At 36.3% G+C, this 23,198-nt stretch overlaps 3 protein-coding genes across 11 annotated transcripts; 1 reads left to right on the forward strand and 2 right to left on the reverse strand.

The window, feature by feature from the left end:
- Nucleotides 1-1,751: 1,751 nt before the first annotated feature.
- On the reverse strand, nt 1,752-6,144 carry LOC100788327 (serine/threonine-protein kinase PEPKR2). 3 transcript variants are annotated; one of them, XM_006581459.4, is made up of 4 exons: nt 5,662-6,144; nt 4,530-5,363; nt 2,852-3,148; nt 1,752-2,383 (listed from the first exon to the last, which is right to left on the reverse strand). In XM_006581459.4, the coding sequence occupies exons 2-4, from the start codon at nt 5,287-5,289 to the stop codon at nt 2,037-2,039; spliced, it is 1,404 nt and encodes a 467-aa protein (XP_006581522.1). In that variant the 5' UTR covers nt 5,290-5,363; nt 5,662-6,144; the 3' UTR covers nt 1,752-2,036. The 3 variants fall into 3 exon arrangements, with proteins under 3 accessions (XP_006581522.1, XP_003526564.1, XP_040872313.1); XM_003526516.4 differs by having other exon boundaries at nt 4,530-5,366; nt 5,662-6,143; XM_041016379.1 differs by having other exon boundaries at nt 4,530-6,144.
- An 851-nt stretch (nt 6,145-6,995) lies between these two features.
- Nucleotides 6,996-11,411, reverse strand: LOC100803685 (pentatricopeptide repeat-containing protein At5g27460). Of its 7 annotated transcripts, none has more exons than XR_005891970.1 (6): nt 11,292-11,411; nt 11,004-11,217; nt 9,097-10,338; nt 8,951-8,995; nt 8,422-8,487; nt 6,996-8,303 (listed from the first exon to the last, which is right to left on the reverse strand). XR_005891970.1 is itself a non-coding variant. In XM_041016378.1 (5 exons), exons 1-3 carry the CDS (start codon nt 11,324-11,326, stop codon nt 9,097-9,099), a joined length of 1,491 nt encoding a protein of 496 aa, XP_040872312.1. In that variant the 5' UTR covers nt 11,327-11,411; the 3' UTR covers nt 6,996-8,303; nt 8,951-8,995. The 7 variants fall into 7 exon arrangements, 2 of the variants coding, with proteins under 2 accessions (XP_040872312.1, XP_040872311.1); XR_005891971.1 differs by having other exon boundaries at nt 8,422-8,734; XR_003267357.2 differs by having other exon boundaries at nt 8,951-9,001.
- Nucleotides 11,412-11,870: 459 nt separating this feature from the next.
- On the forward strand, nt 11,871-15,628 carry LOC102663519 (uncharacterized). The gene is made up of 5 exons (XM_006582433.4): nt 11,871-12,205; nt 12,487-12,926; nt 13,015-14,243; nt 14,358-14,949; nt 15,018-15,628. The coding sequence occupies exons 2-5, from the start codon at nt 12,488-12,490 to the stop codon at nt 15,626-15,628; spliced, it is 2,871 nt and encodes a 956-aa protein (XP_006582496.1). The 5' UTR covers nt 11,871-12,205; nt 12,487.
- The last annotated feature ends 7,570 nt before the right edge of the window (nt 15,629-23,198 follow it).

The raw sequence follows: 23,198 nt of genomic DNA on the forward strand, positions 1-23,198 counted from the left end.
TCTGTAGTAGTTAATAAAATCCTTGAACTTTATTCAGTAAATGGCACCATAGATTATCATCTGTTTGTGGATTAAAAGCCTCAAAATGGTGAAATTATCTGGTTTGTTTTTGTTGTTGAGTGAATGCATGTTTGATTTGTAGTTGAAATTGTTGTGATGTGTGTTCCAATACTGATCCAATAGATACTGATCCAATAGATAAAAGTAAAAACACAAGTTCTGATCCTTTGGCAGAATGAATTTTGCTTGAAAAGACATTGTGCACCGGATTTCCTAACATGTACTGAATTGTGCATGCTAAAAGTAAATTTGATGAAAATGAATCTTTATGTAAAATTTTTAGAAGGCAAGGTTATTTTTAAGTACTGTTTAATTTTGTACAATTAGATAATAAATAGGTAGAACTTGTTTAATATTTATTAGGAGATATACAAAATTTGCTACTGCTTCGTGCACTTTCCGCATATGCACTGGATTCATGTCTACTCAAAGCTATTACAATTTACAAATAACTTCTGCGAAAATCTTCTGTTACGTGGATCTAAAATGTGTTCTCAAACATGCTATTTATGTTTTTTTCTTGGTTTGAAATAAACAAGATATCACGTCCAACATTTTTGTCTAAAATAAATATCAATAATCTTTTAAAAAAATAAAAAAATTCAAATAAACCCACACCACCAAATTATAGTAAAACTTAGATATTTCATAAGATTTTTTCTTTAGTATCATGAGCAAAATACATCTTGAGGGATTGTAGATTATCGTATAAAATAAATTAGGGTGTAAAAAATTGAATTCATTTCAAGACTCCAATTGTTTAAATGAAACATGAAGAAACCTATGCTTCTAAACACGTGCAGGATGTAAAATATAATTTAATGAAAAATATCATAATTAGCAACAATTTGTGCCAAAATCATTATTTGATCAAGTAATAAGTAAAAATAAAAGTAGGCCCGAAGCCGCTCTTTATTCTTGAAAAAAACCGCAAGGATTCAAATTTCTGAAAACTACTATTTATGATATAGAAATAAATAAGTTTGACTTTGAAATCCATGGAATGATAATCTGTGTTTCTGATTTTAGTTTAGAAAAAAAAATATCTAGTTTGTAGAAGTTCTCTTGTACATATAAGTTTTAAATTTCAGAACTAACATAGGACCCTAAAATTTCTGAGCTACTTTAAAGATGACTTTGAAGATGCAACATTTTACAAAGAAGAAATGAAGTTATATTAGAGTATAATAAATTACAAGGATTCAAGTACTAAAAAAAGTTTACAACTTTTCATATTTGGTCTTAAAAACTGGAAAATTGTCCTTGCATGCGTGGACAATAAGTACACATAAGATGCTACGCTAAATTTAACAGAAAATACTTATCTAGAACAATGACTTGAATGACGAATTATAAATTTACGGACTATTAAGGACTATTTTTTCGTTTCGTTAAATCCACTAACTAAAAAAACACTTACCCAATTCAGGGACCAAGTTTAGAGTTTACTCCAGCCATGCATTGGAGTATGAAGGGGGAAAAAGAGGGAGTATTGAATGCAGACTTGAAATATAAATTGCCCTAGTCAACCATTATTAACTAATAATAACTACACATGTTGCTTGCACTGGGAAGGACTAGCAGTTTCGTGGGATGAGCTATGCTTTTCCCAAGAACATATACATGCTCACTGGTTCAGTGGTTCACATAATGTTGAAAGCATAAAATATTCAATTTGCACAAACCAGAGATAGCAAGAAAATGATACATTACCATTCTATTTACAAATGCTGTACAATTATTTCAGTTAATCATTATTAGGTTATTAAGCAAAGGGACAAAAAAATATTGCAATTAGATGTCACACTATAAAGGAACTTGGAGAGGAAGCCGCGGCACCCAGGCCAACCTACCATAGGAGTCAGCATGTAAAATTCACTTTTGCCCACTATGTAATGTGCTGAGGAAAGTAAATTCTATAATCCCAGCAAGAATCGTCAAGATAGTGGTATAAGTGGTGTCAGCCTGTCAGTAGGTCAAAATGCTTTACAGAGGTTGTTAGGCTTCATGTTAGATGAACCTTGTTGAACTATCGGGCCTGTGGGACCACACACCCTGCTCCTCTTTGGTTCAGATATCCTCACGTGTGAAATTGCAGAGGCAAGCACATCAATCAACACACATTCATCCTGATCATCTGAATAGCAACTTTCAGAGGACGAACCCTCGCTAAGTGAGTAATTATCTATCCTATTTCCTCCTAACCTTGGTTCCCTTACAGCAACAAGCTGTTGGCATGTGGCACCAATTTGGTTCTTCAATTTTGTTTTGATGGGCAGCATTTTCAATGTATTTGCCGTGTAGAACAATATCCATGGATGCCCTGAAATTGAACCATGAGGTTAATAGAACATACAAAGCAAACAACTTAAAACTATTTCAAACATTGAAAGCGTTCTCACTTTTCTGTCTAGAAAATATTAGACACACTTGAAAATTAGTATATAAGGGGAACATGTAATGAAACAAAGTATATGAGGATTAGTATATTCACCATCCTACCAAAACATAAAAGATAAATAACAAGTACAGAAGGGCATAACCATTTAACAGCTGCCAAAGACTAACGAACAAAGCTTGTTGAAATCAAGTAACTAGCACATCTATTTACTTAAAGTCATTGTTATAGCAGAGATAAATTTGAAGAAAACTTGGATATATTCTAAGTTTTGATTACTTAAATGAAATAACCTGTGGGGGAGAGACAGAGTTATGGTGCATTCATCATGGAGGGAGCAAGAAAGATAAAACAGGCAACCTACAATACTTTCATAATATATCATGAACTTACTAAGTACTTCTTCAGCTGATATCCTTGCTGAAATATCCCTTGTCAGCATTCTCCCAATAAGGTCTTGTGCAGGTTTAGATATTGATTTCCACATTCCATTTTGGAAATCTAATTTGACAGTCTTAATAGCCTCAAAAACTGCTTCCAATGAATCTCCTTGAAATGGAAGACTGCCAACCAACAGAGCATGCAGGAGCACTCCAGCACTCCATATATCCACCTTCTCAGAGTATCTGCCTAACAATACTTCTGGGGCAACATAGGCAGGGCTTCCTGCCAAACCAGTCAAGTTCTGACCTGAGAGAACAGATTTTTAGTTAATAAGACAATGCTTTAATGAATATATTGTCTGATGTATAATTGTGTGAAGTATGGAACCTGACAGAAAAATAAATGTCAAATGCAAATTGATATATGCAATTTTTTATAATAAAATGCATACAATATGGCCCTACCTCAAAATTAGGGGTGAACAAGATTACCTGACCCGGACCAAAACCGTAAAAAACAAAAGTGTGTTTCACTTGGGTTCGGACAGTTTGGTGGGTGTATCGGGTCATACATTCAGGTTCACCTGGTTTAGCATGGTTGGGTTCAGAGAGAATTTTACCACCATCAGCAACCAAACCTAACCGTGAATATTAGTCTATATGCCTTATGTATAAGACAGACCCATTTAATTAGTTGAGGACTTGAGACCCATTTAATTAGTTGAGGACTTGAGGCCCATTTAATTGCACACTCTTAGCACACACCAGTGGCCCTGGCCCATATTCTTCAATCACAAAACTCACTCACTTTAGAAACCTTAACACAAAAACAAATCCTCATCTGCACTGCCCCTATCAGGGCTGTGCCGTTCTCGCCCTCTCACTCAGCCTCTCATCCTCTCCTCTGCACCACCCACCAATAGCAGCGCCGCTCTTGCCCTCTCCACCTATCTACCCTATCATCCTCTTCTCTGCACAAACCAACAACACCACTACTCTCACGTCTCCTTGACAGCGACTTAGCACCAACCTCATCAACCTCGTGGGAGCTGCTTCATCGTCTTTGACGCTAGAAAAAGAGGCCCAACAATGAATCCTTGAGCGCTGTCATGAAGGGCCTCACACGCACACGATCTGAGCGAGATCTGCAATTTCAATCCTCAAAACCATATTTGTTCTTTAAAGTCTTAATTTCTCTTTTTTTTCTTCTTCCGGCTTTCTATTTCAGAAGTTGGTATTTACAGGTTTGCATCAAACCGAACCAAGAAATAACCCACTCAAACCGAAATCGTACTTCGGTCGGTTTTGGAACTCAAGTAGCAACACATAAGGTTTGGTCAGACTGAGTTTTTTGGCCCGAACCTGACCGACCTGTTCCTACTCAAAATGCAATCACTTTCAAAATTCATGACTCTTAGTCTTAAGTTGAAAGCTCATCATGATGAATTCCTTCATTTTTTTATTAGAAAGATGCCACAAGAAATCCCAAAATACAAATACATGGAAACTGAAATGAACATAACGTAGAAATATTAGCATATCTTCCTAAGCCATACACATTTATTTTATTGATAGCTACTGAACTGGACAATTTTTTACAAAAGGCAGGTGGGACAGCAATGATTCAATCAAAGTTAAATACATACAGAGAGAAAAAAAATATCCGTACAGGTTTCACGGCCACTTACCTTCGGAAATTCTCATGGCCAAGCCGAAATCTGCAAGCTTTATTTTTCCGGATGCAGTGAGGAGAATATTCTCGGGTTTGATATCTCTGTGCACAACTCCCATGTCATGACAATACTTGATGACCAACATCACTTCCTTGAGTACATTAGCAACCCGCTGTTCCGAATACAGACCATCCTTAACCATCCCATCGATGAGCCGACCACCAGAGCACAGTTCCATCACAAGATGAAAGCATTCAGCTTCCTCATAAACAGCTTGCAGTGTAACAACCCCAGAATGTCCGGATAAGTGTTGCATGATCTCAACCTCTCGATGAACCGTCTCCTCCCCTTTCTTCAGGGTCTTACACGCATATTCAGCTCCACTAACCTTTGACCTACACAACCAAACAGACCCGAACTTGCCTTGCCCGATTGTCTCCCCAGAAACATAATCATCCTCGATCTTCTTCTTCCTGCCCATCTGGGTAGCAACATCAATGCAACCTATCTTCCTCTTGAGCCCTCTCCCCGGCGTGATCAAAGACGACGTCCCACAAGGTGGGGCAGTAGCAATGCCAGCAAGCCTCCTCGTAAAGGAAGTAGCCGGCTCAGTGTCAGCATCCTCCTCCTTACAACACCTCTTCTTCAGCCTACAACAATCTTCCAGCGAGTAATGGGACTTCAAATTCGACGAAGCAGAGCCATGATTAGGAGCCAAAATAACAGCCAGATCCGCAGACCCATCAGTTTTGCTTCCTTTCCTTTTCTTCCTCATAACATTAACAAACTACCACCACTCTCAAATTTCTCAAGATCACAACAACCCCATGAAAACACACTTTGGGTTGGCTTCTACAATCAATATAGAGAACATCAATAATCATCGAAAACCCATCCAATATATAAATATTATCCACATCCAATTTCAAAAGAACACCGCCATCATTATAGGGCAACGCAGAAATGGAAGGGGGAAAAAGGGAAAACCCTCGTTCCCCCGCCACCAGAATCAGGAAGAGAAAAACCAGAAACTTTTTGGTTCCGCGCGAGAACTAACAACATTCCCTCAATGATAAAGCGGGGCTTACTAATTACAAACAATAATAATTAGACAAGAAGTGGAAAAAATTAGCGCGAAAAAACGAACCTCTAGAAAAAAGATCCTCTCAAATGGGTGTGGCGTTTCAATCAGAGAGAAATGTAAAGGAAAAGGAAGAGAGGCGGAGAAGATTGGGGGAAATCTGGAAGAGAAAACCCTAAAATTCTTGGATGGAAGATTTGGGGGAAATCGGTGAATAAGAGTAAGAATTACAGTATCTTGATCATGTTTGGTATCTTTTCTTGTGTGTTGCGTTTTCTGGGACCTAATTTTAAGTTGGTTGGGGATTTTATGCGGTGGGCGCGTCCATAGTAAGTTTGATGGGACTGCTTCCGTCGTAGATTTTCTTTTCTTTGGTATTTTGGTTGGCTCACGTGGCGTGTGGGTGTTTTTGTTATTGCAAACCGACAAACAATAAAAAGGGGTCCATTCGACACGTAACTCAACAGCTGACAGGCACGGGCATTCATGTGCGTCATAGCCATTGTTGACTCACCTCGAATGCTTTCTTGCATTTTTCTGTCTTTTCACCATTCCATGCCCACGTATTCATATTCTGCTTGTGAAATTAACATTAGTATCTGTACTAAATTTATCGCGAGTACATAATAATTAAATGAAAAAATACAAAGAGAAAAAATTAACATTAATTTATGATACCTAATTTGAAAATTTGGATCTTTTAGGATTTGAAAAATTAATCATTATATCATTCTAATCATATCATATCATCATATTTAATGAAACTCAATTCATTAAATAAAAAGTAAAAACAAAAATTAAGTCAGTTTGATTGAATATAACCTGTAAATGTTATAAATTTTCTTATAATATATTTAATTCTTACTGATAAAAAAATTAAATAAATTAAATGTATAATTTTTTCTCTAAAAAAAGAAAGGAAACAACCAATCTAGAAATTTAAAATTGAATTATGAGGTTTTCATCAAGTCCATGCTTAATCAAGAAAGAGTACCTGATCTTTAACTCGTGTCCTGAACTATTCTTAAAATTCACAATGAGTATAAGCTCAATCTACTGATGATACAAGATAGAATGTCAAGGACTAAGATATGAGAATCAAGTACCTATTTAAACATTTATTTTCATATTTTTTAATATTTCAGTAATATAATATCATATGACAATATTACACACCATTATTTTTATTATTATTATCATACACTTTTTTTATTATTTTTTATTGAATTTAATGTTTATACAATGATAATGTAAAATAATTTTATATTATCATTTAATCATTTGAATTAATTTAAAATAATTATTTTAAAAATTAAGAAATTTATCATGATGAGTTAAAACTAAATAAATATATAAAACTTTTTATATTTTCAATATATAATCTTTTTTTCTCCTTTTTATTTGCATTCTATTGTTTTATTTTTCATTATTGCACCTACATGATTGGATCCTTAGTCCGTCTTTTATTCAAAATATCTACTTTCCGTTTACGATTAGAACATTTGACTATTTCAGGCTCATTGGGATGACTTTTTTTCCCCTCAGATCAACAGAAGATCCTTCAACGCGTGTGCAAGTATAAGCCACGAGAATGAGAGAACTGTGCAAGTGTTTGGTTTTTAATTCTGGGGTAGTCCTTTTGTCCTCAGGGTCAAGTGGGTTCTTGAACTAAAAGGGATTCAGTACCAATATGTGGAAGATCTCGGCAACAAGAGTGCCATGCTCCTACAGTATAACCCTGTCCACAAGAAGCTACCGGCTCTCGTGCATGACGGTAAGCCCCTGGCAGAATCACTAGTGATTCTTGAGTATATTGATGAGACCTGGAAGCAAGATCCCTCCCTTCTTCCACATGATCCCTATGAAAAGGCCAATGCGATTCTGGTCCGAATTCGTTGATGAAAAGGTAGTAAAAAATTAGAACACAGCATGTTATTAAGTGCTTTATTGAACACAAGTAACTAACACTCGACCTTTTCTTATTCTGTGTGTGCCAGCTGTTATGGCTACCTTTTCCAAAGGAGGGGAGGAACAAAAGAAGGCAGCACAAGAAGCTAGAGAGAATCTGATATTGCTATTGGTTGGCTTGGATACTGGGTACGAATAGTGGAGGAAATTGTGGGCGTAAACCTCATTAATGAAGAGTTGATGGCTAAGCTTGATGCTTGGTTCGATAATTTTCTTGAGCTTCCTGTTATCAACGAATGCATGTCGCCTCGTGACAAACTGCTTAACCACAACAAGGCCTTCCACAAGCTCTTGACATCTTCATCCACTTGAAAGGCTTTGCCTCACCCATATCATGCAATATGTGATGCTTAGTTAATGCTTGATATGTGTGTATGATACAACAATAAAAGTATTGCCATAAATAGACACGTACCTGAGCTCATGGCCAACGACCTATCATGAACTGCAAGGAAATTATCGTTTCTTGTAATATTGAAGGGAAGAAATTACTCGCCTGTAATAGTAGTTTGAAAGACATTGCCGTTGACCATTGTAATATATTTACACGACCATTATATGATGCTCTCTTTATGTTTAAACCAAGGAAACAATGTTCAATGATATTTACCAATATGCTGGAACTGATTAATGAATTGATGAAACTTATGGGTTGGACTGAAAATCTTCTGATTCAGATCCCACAAAATCTTTCAGCACCGGTTGATTCCCGTTACTGTTTGTGCTCCACTTGTTTTAACCTAAACACGTACATACAAGATGAAAGAATTGAAATTTTCCAAGAAAAAATCTACAGGAAACAAGTAGGAATTACCCCGTTTAAAATTCAGTGGAAAAAAAAACCATTAAAAAACCTACCGGAAACAAGTGAGCCAGCCACACTAGTAAGGCATTGTTAGTTAATAGCTGGTCATGTTAAGAAAGCTGCAAGAGTAGTTAATTAGTTAGCCTGCTATAGATTACATAGAGAATGTGAGGGAAGGTAGTCAATTTTGGGTGGGAGAAACCAGGGACTTGAATTACTGGAGAAAACACCATTTATTTATATAATTCTTGTACTTCCTTGGATACCCATTGATCTGGAGTTGGGGGAGGATATTCATTAAGTTTTCTTTCTTTCTTTTTCCGTTAAACTCCACTCCATATTCTGAATCAGTATTCATCTCGCAATCTAGAATGAATGATGAGTTATTTTGTTTGAAATATAAGGTAAAACCAAATAAAGTTCTCCAAACTCTTCAAACAAATAGTGCAAATAGTGAAGTTATAGTGTTATACATAGAAGTCTTTTGTCAAGCAGAACCAACCAATTCCCCTATGCCATAAAAGAAGGAATTACCTAACAATGAAATTGAGTTCCAGGTTATAAGAAAGCCAAGAGAATTACCTAAGAATAAAATTGAGTTCCAGGTTACTGCTTCACCTCTAAACACTTCAGCTTGAACACATCCACAAAACAAGAATTATTCTTACAGGGGAAAACTGCACATCTTGCAATAAGCAATCAGGAAAACTTAATGGATTTGACGTTACCTACTCAGTGAAAGCTTTAAGAATGGAAAGTGTCTCGTTATCAATCTCAACTTTATCTTCATCCATCATTTTAAGGATATGGAAAGGTGGTTTGTTGGCAGAAAGGTGCATTCTAAGCAATACTTTATACAATGATAAACTAACAAGACCTAAATTATGGATATCTGTAATATACTTGTCTGCATATTCAAGATTCCCATCTTTCTCCAAATACTCTGCAATGGCTAACACAATTCCATGCGGCGGCCTCCAATGGCAATCTTTCATCATAGCCAAAGCTCTTTTCATGGTAATAATAGCCTCATCCATTTTTTGCCAATTCACATATCCTTCCATAAGAATTTCCAACGTCTTATAGTTTGGACAACCACCCTTCTGCAATGTGTGAAGATGTAATGATTCAGCTTCTTCCATTAATCCATTCCGGACATATGCACCCAAAAGAACATTAGAGACTCTGATATCGTACTTCTGACAATTAGATTCCCATTCTAAGAAGATTCTCTTGGCTTGTACAATGTCCCCAAGCTTCACCAAGCATGTTAGTATACAAATGTAGTTGGCACAACTGATTCTTCCACGAACTGCCTTACTAGCTTCCCATAACCGCAAGACTCCTTCCTTATCCTTCAAAGAAGCATATAGTGTTATGAGGAAGAAGTGACCAAGACGGTTACAAGTTGATAGTTTCTTTTCAGCATCTTTGAGAACCAGAATGGCCTTCTTAGATTGTCCTGCTTTCTTATAAGCATTGGCTAATGTAGCAAGACTGCCCCATCCCACTTCAACATTCCTGTCATTTAGCATTTGTCTGAAAACTGTCTCCACTGCTGCAACCACATATCCTTCTTCCTCACTACAAGCATTCATCCAAAGGTTGTAGGACAGAACATTGCAGGGTATTTTATTTCGCTTCATTTGCTGGATAACAAGGGGTACCTTCCTGTACTCACATGTTACTAGATATAGTTTCATCATCTCATTAAAAGGGTGAGGGCTCACCACTAGCCCCAGTTCATAGAGCTTCAGCATGAAAGTCTCGGCTTTACTAGTGTCCCTATCTCTTACATAGCCACGTAAAAGTATGAGACATGCAGCCTTCTTTGCAGCTGAGTCCGGTAGATTCATAAAATATTCTTCAGCTTCCATTAGACCATGATTTTCAATGATTAACTCCAATTTCATAGCATGATCAGCTGGGATCATATGGAAATTCTTCTGGTTTTTTATCCATTCAAATACCTGTGTAAAAGAATAATTAACAAATTAAAACCTATGAATTGCATTGCAATGACATGCACGTCAGAGATTGAAAGAACCCATTATCAGCAACTGTATGCTATGACATGTCTTAAGTAGTCAATCCTTGAAACTAGGGAAGAGTGGCGGACCCCATAAACACTAATGGTACAGTGGATTGCAGAGTGGTCACTGCCAAAAATAGAAGCCACAATACTGCATTCATATTAATGCAAAAACTATAAAAGTACATAAACTTTAAGACATAACCTTAATTGAACATCCAAATTTTGACCATTCTTATCTATGACTGTTTAACATTTCCTTTGCACGCTCCATTTCCTTTTTAAGGAGCGAAACTTTCAATTCGGCTTCATGGTAGCATGGAGCCTTTAGGCATGTACCATAGTTTCAATCATCGACCTGAATACTTTTGATCCCACAACATTACCATGATATCACGACTATTTTTCTATTTTGAATTTCTCGCAACTCTTCTTCCTCCTCCTCCTCGTCATCTTGATGCAACTCACCAATGTATGCATCAGTGTCTTACTTACATAGGCAATTTCTTAATTTTAGACAAGCATTTACTTCTCGGGAAAATTGGATCCCAATAGTGAGGGCAAAGTAGGAAGAAAAATAGATAGAGCAGAAGAAAATCGAACCTCGAGGGCGTGGTGGTAGCGTTTCGATTTGACGAGGGTTCTGGCGATGCTTCTTAGCTGGAAGGGTGAAACATCGTTGCCTTGGTCCACCCAATTTTGAAGCGCCGGCAATGGGCTCTGCTTAGAGAATTTGAATTTTCGCGCGAACGGCATAGGGAACGCAGAAGCGCGAGAAGCTTCGGAGCTACACAGAGTTCGTGCACCGAACACAAAACTGGTGAAGCAAAAATTGCGAAGTTGATTAGGTTGATAATGAGAAAGCGGAGAGAGAAAAAGGGGTGGGCGTACCGTCTGATTCCGGCGGAGAGGAAGCGGCTCGCCATCGCACGGCTGATGGACGGACGACGCGGATTCTAGTTTCGAAACACTCCGGGTTTACATTAGAGCGTATGAGAATTTATTAAGTGTGATTCTTAAATAATCTTTTGTAGTCTTTTAAAGTATTTTATGTTATTGTTAAAAATTTAAACATTTTTGTTGTAATAGTAAAAAAATTATATTTTTTATATTTTTATTTTCATTTAATTATCATTAAAATAAAATACTCAAATCAAAATTTTAAATTATTAAATAATTAAACTTATACTTTTATATTTTTTTATTTTTATTTAATTATGATTGAAATAAAATAATTAATTCAAATTTTGAATTATTAAATAATTAAACTTATATTTTTCTATTTTCTTTATTTTTCACTTAATTATGATTGAAAGAAAAATAATTAATTCAAATTTTGAATTATTAAATAATTAAACTCATACTTTTAAATAATTAAATATAATGACATTGAAGAAAAAACATAATAACAAAAAATACATGACATCACATAAAATTAATTTTCATTATTTTATTTTTCAAAAGAGTGAATAGGCAATTTAGTCCCTGAGATTGTAACCACTTTGCATATTAGTCCCTGACTTAAATTTTAATTCATAATAGTCCCTAACTTTACCTCCGTTATGCAAATAAGTCCCTGCTGTTAAAATCTAATTTCCTCCGTTAGTCAAATGTCTATTTGGCAAATGTAAGCATCCAATGTGGCAGGTTTGAGTCCAAGTCAGCAATATTATGTGGCAAGGCAAGGACTGAATTGAAAAATTAGGTTTAAAAGAAATCAAAAATGAAGTAAACCCATTTTCCCTTTCACTGTTGCTCTTCCCTCCCCTGCATTCTCGTGATTGAGGGTTCGCGCTTTTTGTCAGGTTGGTGGTTTCATTCAATTCGTTTGCATTGTTTTGGTGGTTTGATTTGGGGTTTTACATGTTCGAGGGGTTTCATCTGTGGCATTGTCTTCGCGCTTCGTAGGGAGGTTTATGATCGTTTATTATTTTCGTTTATGATGCTCTATTTTTATAGATGACAATGTTTTTGGTTTTTGATTGTGTCTTCGCGGTTTTTGACAATGTCAATGTCTTCGCGCTTTTTGAGGTAGGTTTTTTTATTTCCTAATATCTGACCATGTTTGCGGTTTCTGATTGTGTAGAATGAATGACAATATAACTTTAGTATTGCACCATGGAGGAAGATTCACTCCACGTGCCAGTGATGGAAAGGTTGAATATATAGGCGGAGAATTTGACGTTTGGGAGGATATATCTGCAGATTGCCTGAATGCATTTATCTTATATGATCTGGTGAAAGCTTGTAAGAAGTATAGTAATATAGGAGAATGTTTTTGGTTGATTGATAAGGACTTAGATTTTAATCATGGGTTAAGGAGTTGTACAACTGATGGAGATATATTACACTTAGTTAGGGATGCTTTTGAAAATGAGAATGAGATAAATGTTTATTTTCATCATGAAGTAGATCCAATTTTAGAAGAAGTCCCACAAATGTTGTACTTGGAATGTGATCCAATTCGAAAAGCTGTTGAGAATGAGGATGATTTAGATGATGTACCTGTTGCTGGCCATGAGGAAGGTAAGTTTTAATTCATTTGTACTTGGTCCGACATGGTTACCATAATTAATTAATATGATTAATTTTTACTTTATGACCATTGATGCAGATGTTGGTGCTGGAGAGCAGACAGATGCTGGTGAGCAGATGGATGCTGGTAAGCAGAGGGATGGTGGTGAGCAGAGGGATACTGATGCTGGTGAGCAAACAGATGGTAGTGAGCAGAGGGATACTGATGCTGGTGAGCAAAGAGATGGTAGTGAGCAGAGGGATGCTGAAGCTGGTGAGGAGAGAGATGCTGATGGTGAAGAGAGAGATGTTGCTGATAGTGAGGAGGAAAAGGAAGTTGACAGTGATGAGATAGATGCTGAGTGGTTTATAAATTTCTCTTGTATGTTGAATGAAGTTGAAGCTGAAGTTGAGACAGATGGTTATCATTCAGAGGAGCTTAATATCCCCATTAGTAGTGATGATGAAGATGAGGATGTTGAAGTTTATCCTCAATATAGTCAAAGTAGTGGAGTTGGTGAACAGAAGTTGGAATTAGGGATGGAGTTTGGTACTCTAGATGAATTTAAATCTGCCTTGAGGGAGTATAGCATATTGATGGGCAGGGAGTTCAAGTGGAAGAAGAATGATAAACAGAGGGCTAGAGCAAAATGCAAGAAGGCATTTTGTGATTGGGAAATCTATTGTGCAAAGAATGAAGTTAGAAACTCTTTTCAGATAAAGACATTTAAGCATAACCATAATTGCTGCAGAGAAGTTAACAACAAACAAGCAAATAGACAGTGGGTGGTCAGTAAACTTGAGGGCAAACTCAGAATGCAGCCAACCCTTAAATGTGTTGAAGCTTTGGAATATTTCAAGCAAGAGTTTGGAGTGCACATTGAAGTTACAAAGATGTGGAGAGCCATGAAAGAAGCAAAGCAATTAGTGGAAGGGAATGAGAGGAAACAATATGCCAAAGTATTTGATTATGCACATGAATTGTTGAGGAGCAATCCTAGATCAACAGTTAAGATCAACACAGTGCCAAGTCCAGAAGGTCCACCACAATTTCAGAGGCTATATATTTGTCTTGCTGGCTGTAAGAAGGGGTTTGTTGCTGGATGTAGACCATTCATAGGTCTAGATGGATGTTTCCTAAAGAGTGCATTTGGAGGAAACTTGCTCTCTGCTGTTGGGCTTGATGGCAATAACCACATCTATGTTATTGCTTATGCTGTTGTGGACATTGAGAACAAAGACAATTGGAAATGGTTTTTAACTTTGTTGCATGAAGATCTTGGGGATTACATACAGAATGGGTGGAATTTCATGTCAGACATGCAAAAGGTATGACATGGTGTGATTTGCAATTGTTATCATAAGTTAGGTATTTAATTGAAGTTAATGACATAAGTTAGGGACTAGTCCAGAAGTATTTACTACTTTGCTGCAATTTTTCAGGGACTTATTCCAGCTTTACAGGAAGTCATGCCTGGTGCACCTCATAGATTTTGTGTCTTGCATCTTTGGAAAAATTTTACAAAGCAATGGAAAAGCAAGGAACTTAAAGGAATTGTGTGGCAATGTGCAAAATCCACTACTGTTGCTGAGTTTGAAGGCCATATGGCCCATTTGAAGACAATCAACTGCCAGGCTTGGGAGTATTTGAATAAATGGCCCAAACAAGCATGGACAAAAGCCCACTTCAGTACAACACCCAAGGTGGACAATATATGCAACAACACTTGTGAGGTATTCAATTCCAGAATTCTGCAGTATAGATGCAAGCCTATTATCACAATGCTTGAAGAAATTAGAAGTTATATCATGAGAACCATGGCTGCCCGCAAGGTTAAACTTTCTGGAAAACCTGGACCATTATGTCCAGTGCAGTATAAAAGACTAGAAAAAGAATTCCATTTTGCTAATCAATGGACTCCCATTTGGTGTGGTGATAACATGGGCCTGAGATATGAGGTCCACATGTGGGGGAATAAAGTTGAGGTCAATTTAGGTGAATGGACATGCACTTGTGGAGTATGGCAACTAACAGGTTGTGTTTTTTATAGTTTTTTTTCATTCCTAACCTACATGTGTGCTGATTTTACAACTTTGATGTAGGGATGCCATGCCGACATGCCATTGCAACAATAACTCACAAAGGAGGGAAGCCTGAGGACATGTGTCATGAGTGGCTGTCAATAGAAGCTTATAATAAGACATACCAGCATTTTATTGAACCAGTCCAAGGACCACAATATTGGGCCCAGACACAGTATACACACCCTGTTCCACCACATAAAAAGGTCCAAAGAGGAAGGCCAAAGAAAAATAGAAGGAGATCTGTAGATGAGGACAATGTCACAGGACATAAGCTAAAGAGGAAATTGGCTGAGTTTACATGTGGAAGGTGTGGCCAAACCAATCATAACATTAGAAGCTGTAAAAATATTGGAGTTCCTGTTAGGCCAAAGAAATATGTTGCACCATCAACTTCAAATGAGGATGACCACCTATTATCTCAAGATGAACAAGCTTTGAATGAGGCTGAAGAAGCTGCTGCTCATGTTCAACAAGATCCGGTGGAGATTAATTTATCTCAGCCTCATTTGTCACAAGATAGTGACATGGAGGTCCCTGCAACTATTGTTCCACCAATAGCAAGGAATAAGCTAGCCATAACAAGAGCCAAAAAAAGGAAGGTTGCTGATAAAGATGATGCAGAAAACTGAAGAACCATTTTTTGTTGCATTTTGAAGGTTGCTGAAGACCCATTTTTTGTTGCGCATTTTGAAGGTTGCTGATGAAGAAAACTGAAGAAGCATTTTTTGTTGCATTTTGATATTAGGATGTGTAGTTGTATATTTTGAAAGCTTCACTGGCATGTGAAATGATGTAAACATTATGGCCTACTGAACAATTGCTTCTAACTACCATGCTTTGGGATGTCAAATATTATGTGAAATTGATCTAAAGTCATGTTTCTTCTCTTTCTTTTATAAATTATACACTGTGTTGGATTTGGAGTTGGAGTAGTACAATCCATCCCAACATACATTATGAGTTGCTTCTTATTACCTAATTCTCTTTCTTTTATTAAATTATATTTAATAAACTGCAAATTTCAGCAACAAATTTCACCAACAAATTATATTTAATTGAAATGGATAATTGACACTAGCAACAAAAGCTGCTATTACACTACAAAAGCTACTTCCTATTACAAATTCTTCAGCAAAACAACAATTGACAGTAGCAACAAAAGCTGCTATTACACTACAAAAGCTACTTCCTACTACAAATTCTTCAGCAAAACAACAATTACAATATCAAAAACTGCTATTACACATTTTACCTAAAGTACATTCCCCCTAAAACTAACATTACAATTAAAAATGAAAAACCTAACAACACAATGTTTGTTAAATTTCTCATTTTCTTCTGCAAAGCTTCAATTTGTAGCCTCAAATCAGCCACTACCATTGTTTCTCTTGAGACAGAAGACGAATTACAAAGTTGGTTTTCTTCTTCAACCCATTGAAAAAATTGACAGTTATCTGGGTCTGTTTGGGGTAATGCACAAGTATAGAATAACCTTCCTGGGTTTCTCCTTGTTCTTGCAGTTCGAATAGCTGCACGTCTTCCATGGTGGCATTGCCGAATGAAACTACCAGAAAATGCACAACAACTGCCACTTGCAGACATGGACAAATCAAGTGAACAAGCAGCAGGGACTGAGCCTCAGAGTAGAAGAAGAAGAAGCAACTCAGCGTGGGAAGAAGAAGAAGCAACCAGCAGCTTTGTAAACCCTAATTTTTTTGGGGAAGAAGAAGCAACCTTGCATGTGAGAGAGAATTTATAGATGCAGACCTCAGTGCCACGTTGGACAATCTACGTGGCACTGAATTGCCACCTATACACCTCACTAACGCCGTCACCTGCGAAATTAACGACAGGGACTATTTTGCAAAACTTATGTAAAGTTAGGGACTATTATGAATTAAAATTTAAGTCAGGGACTAATATGCAAAGTGGTTACAATCTCAGGGACTAAATTGTCTATTCACTCTTTTTCAAAATGTTCCTAACTATGTTCAACCAAATCTGCCAGGAGTTAATAGTGTTTTTCTCTGTGATGAACATTTGTTTTACTTTGGCAATATGTTGATATGAAATTGGAGTAAGCACTCGAAGATACTTCGTTTGTCGACATGTCATTACCTTCACTATCATAATCAATATGGTTTTGATACTTGTATCATTTGTCCTAGACAATCATATTATGCAATATGATATAGACACAAATTATATTCTTTGTTGTATGAGCATCCCAGAAATGCGATGGACCTAATATAATTACAAATCAAGATTAGAGCACTCCAAATGCACGTTCTACATCATTTATTGTTGATTTTTGTCATTTTACATATAATTTTCTCTTTTCTCCTTGTGACATAGAGATGATATTCACAAATGTAACAAAATATGGATAAATGTCATATGTTAGATAGTGCTCAATGTCGTATTGGGTTTCATTCACTGTGTATTGCACTGCAGGTGTACATCATGACAAAACTTCATCAAACACATTAGATGTATTTAACACATTAATGTCATTATTTGAACATGCAGTGCCAAAAAATACACGTCAAATCCACAAATCTTGTGATGTCACGACTTTAAGAATAATTGTTGGATTATCATGATCACCACGGCAAAATTGATCTTTCCACGCAACTGGACAATTTTTCCATTTTTAGTGCATACAGTCAATAGAACCTAACATGCCTCAAAAATCACATGTCACTCCCATTTGTAGTAGTCTTCTAGTGTCTTCGTCATTTGGCCTCCTTAGATACTCATCCCCAAATATTGCACAAATACCTAATACAAATATCTGTAAGCATTCCATTATAGTGGTTTCGGCAATCCAAATATACTCGTCCACACTATCAGTTGGTGAGCCATAAGTCAATATACAAATAGCAGCAGTGCACTTCTGCAATGGTGATAGGTCGTTTCTACGCGTTGCATTTACCATCATTTGGGAATACTCGTCATGATTGTTGAGGGCCTCCACAACTTGAAGAAACAAATGCATTTGCATGTGAAACCTTTTTTGGGATTGAGTATCTGTATATATAGAATTTGGTGAGAAATAGTTATTGGACAATCGATCTTGTCCTTCCTCACGATTCTAATTCACCATTTTTTTTTCTTTCTCTATGCTGAGTAGTTGTTGTCAACTTGTTGTTGATTCTGAAGTATCAACCATATGAGTTCTTTGTCGGTGTTGTCTTCAAGTTCTTCATCTATGACTTTATCCAAAAGCATATAAAAATCGATCTTTGGATCCATTGTATGGCTAACTTATGTGTTGGAAATCAGATAAGAAGATTGTGTACTTTTATGAGAATATGCAAGAATGAGAAAGGATTGCAAAATTATATACCATCATTCACAAACGGCTAGTTTTATAACGACTAATTTTACAACGCCTAGTTTTGTAACGACCTTTTGAGATACTCTTTAGACCGATTGGTGATTCGAGCTCATTGTTAGGGGGCTCCACATTGAATGAAGTAGGCATATAACACCATAGTTGTCAATACCGATGTAGCGGAGCGGTCGACCCAAAAAGTGGGATAAAGGGATAGCGAATAGCAAAATGATCACTATTCTAATTTTTTTATATATGTTAAACAATTAATAATATGTATATATATATATATATATATATATATATATATATATATATATATATATATATATACAAGTTCAAAAATAGAAAAATAACTCAAAACATAGTTACTTAAACAAAAGTTACAAAACATAAAGTAGAAAGTCAAGCAAATAAAGGGCTTAAAGCCTTAATCGCTCTAAGCTAAAGCCTAAAGTAACTATAATAATAGACAAGTAGACATTAAAATTCAAATAGACAAATGCAAGTTTCTTAATACTAAATTACTAGTTAGAATCAGAATCTTCATCCTCTTCAAGATTCAAGTCATTATCTTCTTGAAATCCATCACTCTCACTAGCATTAGAATTGTACTCTTCTTCCCCCTCATCTTCATTCTCTTCTTCCATTTCCATCACTTTTTTTCCTTTTTCATTTGTAGGTGCAGGTGCAGCTGCTGCCTTGTTTATCTGTGTTTGACTCCTTGTGTTTTTTAAAGGTTCACCAGCCCCAGTTGCCTCAGCAACATCTAACCAATTCAAATCATCATCTTCATCAAAAACCAAATCATTACCAGCTTCTTCTCCTTCCAATTCTCCCAATAACCACTCATTGTTATCATCAATATCATTTAAAGCAATAGGATCAATCACATCATGACACTCAAAGCGATCTAGAAGATCTTGGTTATACTTAACATAAACCAAGTCTTGAAGCTTTTGGTGCTCAAGCCTACTTCTCTTCTTTGAGTGAATCTATAATAATTTTAAAAACATGAATGTTAGTTACTTAGTTTCAATTTCAGCTTCTAATGTTTCATAATCAAATTAAAAATGTTCACTTTCATATAATACTTAATAGATTAAGTGATTAACTTACATGCTCAAAGGTACTCTAATTACGCTCACATCCCGATGAGCTACAAGTCAAACTTAGAACTTTAATAACAATGGTTTGCAAGTGTGGTGTTTTCCCTCCATACAATTTCCACCACTTAGCTGTAAAATGCAATTCATATGCATTAGCATTTACACAAATTATTAATTAATCATTCAAATTTATAAGTGAACTTTCCCACTTACCAGGAGATATTTCAGTCCTTGCTTTCATTGCTACAGTCATACCAAACCTCTCTCCCGCCCTTCTATACACTGGCAATTGTTTGTGAACTTCAACTACAAAATTATAATCTTCATTAAGCCTATCAATACATTTTTAGAGGTCATCCACCACTTCATTATCATTGTCAATGTTTGGATTGGTGTAAAGGAACTTCGAATTTAGATAATAACCCGCTGCATGCAAAGGGCGATGAAGTTGGCAATCCCATCTTTTATCAATGATTGCAAGGATATCCTTATACTTCCCTTCATTGTTATTGAAAGCTCTTTGAATTTCCTCTTTGGCCCTATCCATTGATTCATAAATGAAACCCATTGCAAGTTTTTTTTCATTATCCACCAACCTCAACACACTTACAAGAGGCCCCATAGCCTTTAAAGTGTAGTCCACATCATTCCAAAATGAAGGCATAAGAACAACATTTGTTGCTTTCTTTCTCTTGGGCTCTTTAGCTGCCTTAGACTCCAACCATTCATCCGAAGTAAACATCTTTCTAATATTGGCCCTTTGTTTATGCAATCTTTGCAAAGTTAAGAAAGTGGTAGCAAATCTTGTAACTCAGTGTCTCACCAATTTAGTTTTTTTTTTGTGAATTTCCTCATGGTGTTCAAAGCCAATGTATGGTTGTAAATGTAGCCTGCAAGCTTGATGCCTCTTTGTATAACCTTTTTTACTTTTGGGATATTTCCAATATCTTTTAGCATCAAGTCAAGACAATGTGCAGCACATGGAGTCCAAAATATTTTTGGTCTTGTGACTTGTAATGGTCATAATATTAATTCTGCAGTGTGCAACGACTCTTTTTGGTTTTCAATGAAATTTTTTGTTGTAATTAACCTATATTAACTAACTCATTACAAAGTATTTTTTTTTCATTTCTAATGAACCTTTTCATTTTCCAAAATTTTCATAGCCATTTTCTTCCTCAAACGTCTCTCTCGCCTCTGCATCTCTTCATCTTCCTCTTTGTCTCTCTTTGCTCCCTTCCTCACCTTTGTGTTTCCTCCTTCGACGCCCATAGTGGTCAAGTTTTATGGATTCGAGCGGGAGTCACAGCGACACAAGTAGAGGAAGCTTCGACGCGACTCAAATATGTAACCCACCCACCACGATAAAGCGGAGTAATGGTGGCACCGTGGTGGTTTCAATAGCTAAAACGATGACATGGAGGAATTGCGGTGGAAGAAAGGTGGAGCGGGCTTCAGTGCAACCGAGATTTATAACATATCCAAGTCATGACCACGACGGCAAGGCAGAGTGGTGCAGACACCGTGGTGGTTTCAGCACTACGACAACGACATAGAGGTATTGCGGTGGAACGAAGGTGGCGCAGACTTTGATGCAACCGATATCTATAACAAATCGGAGTCACAACCACGACGACAAGGCAAAGTGGTGGTGGCACCATGGTGATTTTGGCACTACGACGACAACATGAAGGTGTTGTGGTTTTGAATTTTTTTTATCTTCCTATTCATGTCATGTCAGACCCTAATTCTGTCTGGGGTCCCCAAAAAACATATTAACAAAAAAAAAAGAAAATTAAAAAAATGAAAAAAAAAATAATTAAGAAAAAAAGAGAAAAATAATGAACAGTAAAAAAAGACATGAAAAGAGATTGTGTGACCTGTTGGGCTTTCAAGGAAAGCCCATTAAGTCAAGAAGAAGGAGCACGGTGCATAAAAGAATAAAGAAGGAAAGTCTTTGCATTAAGGACACATAAAAATGGGGCATGGATCCCTAGGACAAAAAATGAACCAACTACGTCGCGCCATTTGGCAACGTCATCAGAGAAAAGAGAGGGATCACCAATTAACCCGTATTCCCTCACTCTTTCACATTTCCCTCTCATTTCTTCCTTTCCCTTTCTTCTCTTCCCCATTCTTCCTTCTTTCTTTCTTTTCGTGATTTGTTGCTTTGTTCCGTTCTATCTCGCCGGTGTACACCTTAGCCGCTGGCGAGGTTCCTGTAGATTGAATCGCTACTTTCTATTCGTTATTGCATTTTGTTTTGGGTTTTTCACACATTTTGTAATCACCTTTGTTTCTTTTGTATTTTTCGTTTGTGTCGTCGCCATCGCCCCTGTGGCGGTTTTGCAACAGCGAGCCCTACACTAGTGGCGTTGGGGAGGCGCGCCACCCTTCGTGGAGGTGCTACTCCCTTCCCGTGACGTTTTAGGGGTTAGGCAACCCTGTTGCTTAATTGCGGGTTGGGCCGAGTCACCCTTGACCTGGTTGTAACCCTAGTCCTACAAAAAAACACATTGTTGTTTACATGCTCGTTTAACATATACATCTCCTTTTCTTATGGGCCTAGCCCGTTTCTTTTAAGTCTAAAATAAAATAAAAATTGTTATTTACACTCTTTATTTTAACACATGCACACTTTTTCATCTTGGGCCATGCCTATTTTTCTGAAGTCTGAAATAAAATAAATACTGATGGTTGCACCCCCTCCTTCATATATGCACCCCTATCACTTAGATTGATGACCGGGCCCACCTTGTCAATACTCCGTCAGTGTTGACTAAGTCAAAGTTAACCCTTTGACTTTTAAAAAAAATAATAACAATAAAAATAAAACAAAGTAAAAATAATTATAAATATTAGTAGATAACTCTTTATTTTATTTATTTTTTGACTTTATTGTTTATTTTATTCTTCAATATGGTTGTCTTTGTATCATTGTCTAGTTAGTTAGTTTAATTAATAATGTGTTGTGAATATTCCGTTACTGATCTATTTTACTTTTCCTGTATTTCAATTATGCATTCTTAATTACTAAGTATACTTTCCACTTCATTACTATTCTCATTCTATTTATTTGATTTCGTAGTACTATGTCAATTATTTAGTTATTTTTGCAAACCCGCATCAGTATTAATTAGTACAAGCTTGCATTTTGTGTACTTGATGTTAGGTCTCCGACTTGCCTGGTGGTGTTTTAGTAACGTGTAAGTAATTTGTTTGAATGTCATATTGGGTCTTCGACTTGCTTGAGTTCACAATGTTTATCATAAAACTAAAGTCTTTTTTCAAGTTCTGCGCACTCCATGTTGGGTCTTCGACTTGCTTGGCGGTGTTTCAATAAAGTGTAAGTAAATTTTGTGAATGTCATGATGGGTTTCCGACTTGCTTGAATTCACGAAGTTTGCCACAAAATCAAAATCTTTCAATAATAATAATAAAATAAAATAAAATAACCTCGACACACAAGTTTTTTTCTTTAAAGAATTATGTAAGTGTGATTTCTTCATTGCACTTAGGGATACGTAGGAGTAAGGGCAAACACCCTGTCGCCCTAAAAAAGTAAAAAAATAAATAAATAACATAAAATTTCTTCTTTTTTCTTAAAAAAAAATTGTGTTCTTTTTTTCCTTTAAATAAACAAAAATATAACAAACATAATTCATGTTCTCAAGGAAAGATAATAATTAAAAAGTCATTTTTTAACACATTCGATTAAAGACGATCATCTTGATGACGGACGCGTGGGGTGTT

Source organism: Glycine max, chromosome 6, assembly GCF_000004515.6.
Source record: "Glycine max cultivar Williams 82 chromosome 6, Glycine_max_v4.0, whole genome shotgun sequence".
Taxonomy (NCBI): domain Eukaryota; kingdom Viridiplantae; phylum Streptophyta; class Magnoliopsida; order Fabales; family Fabaceae; genus Glycine; species Glycine max.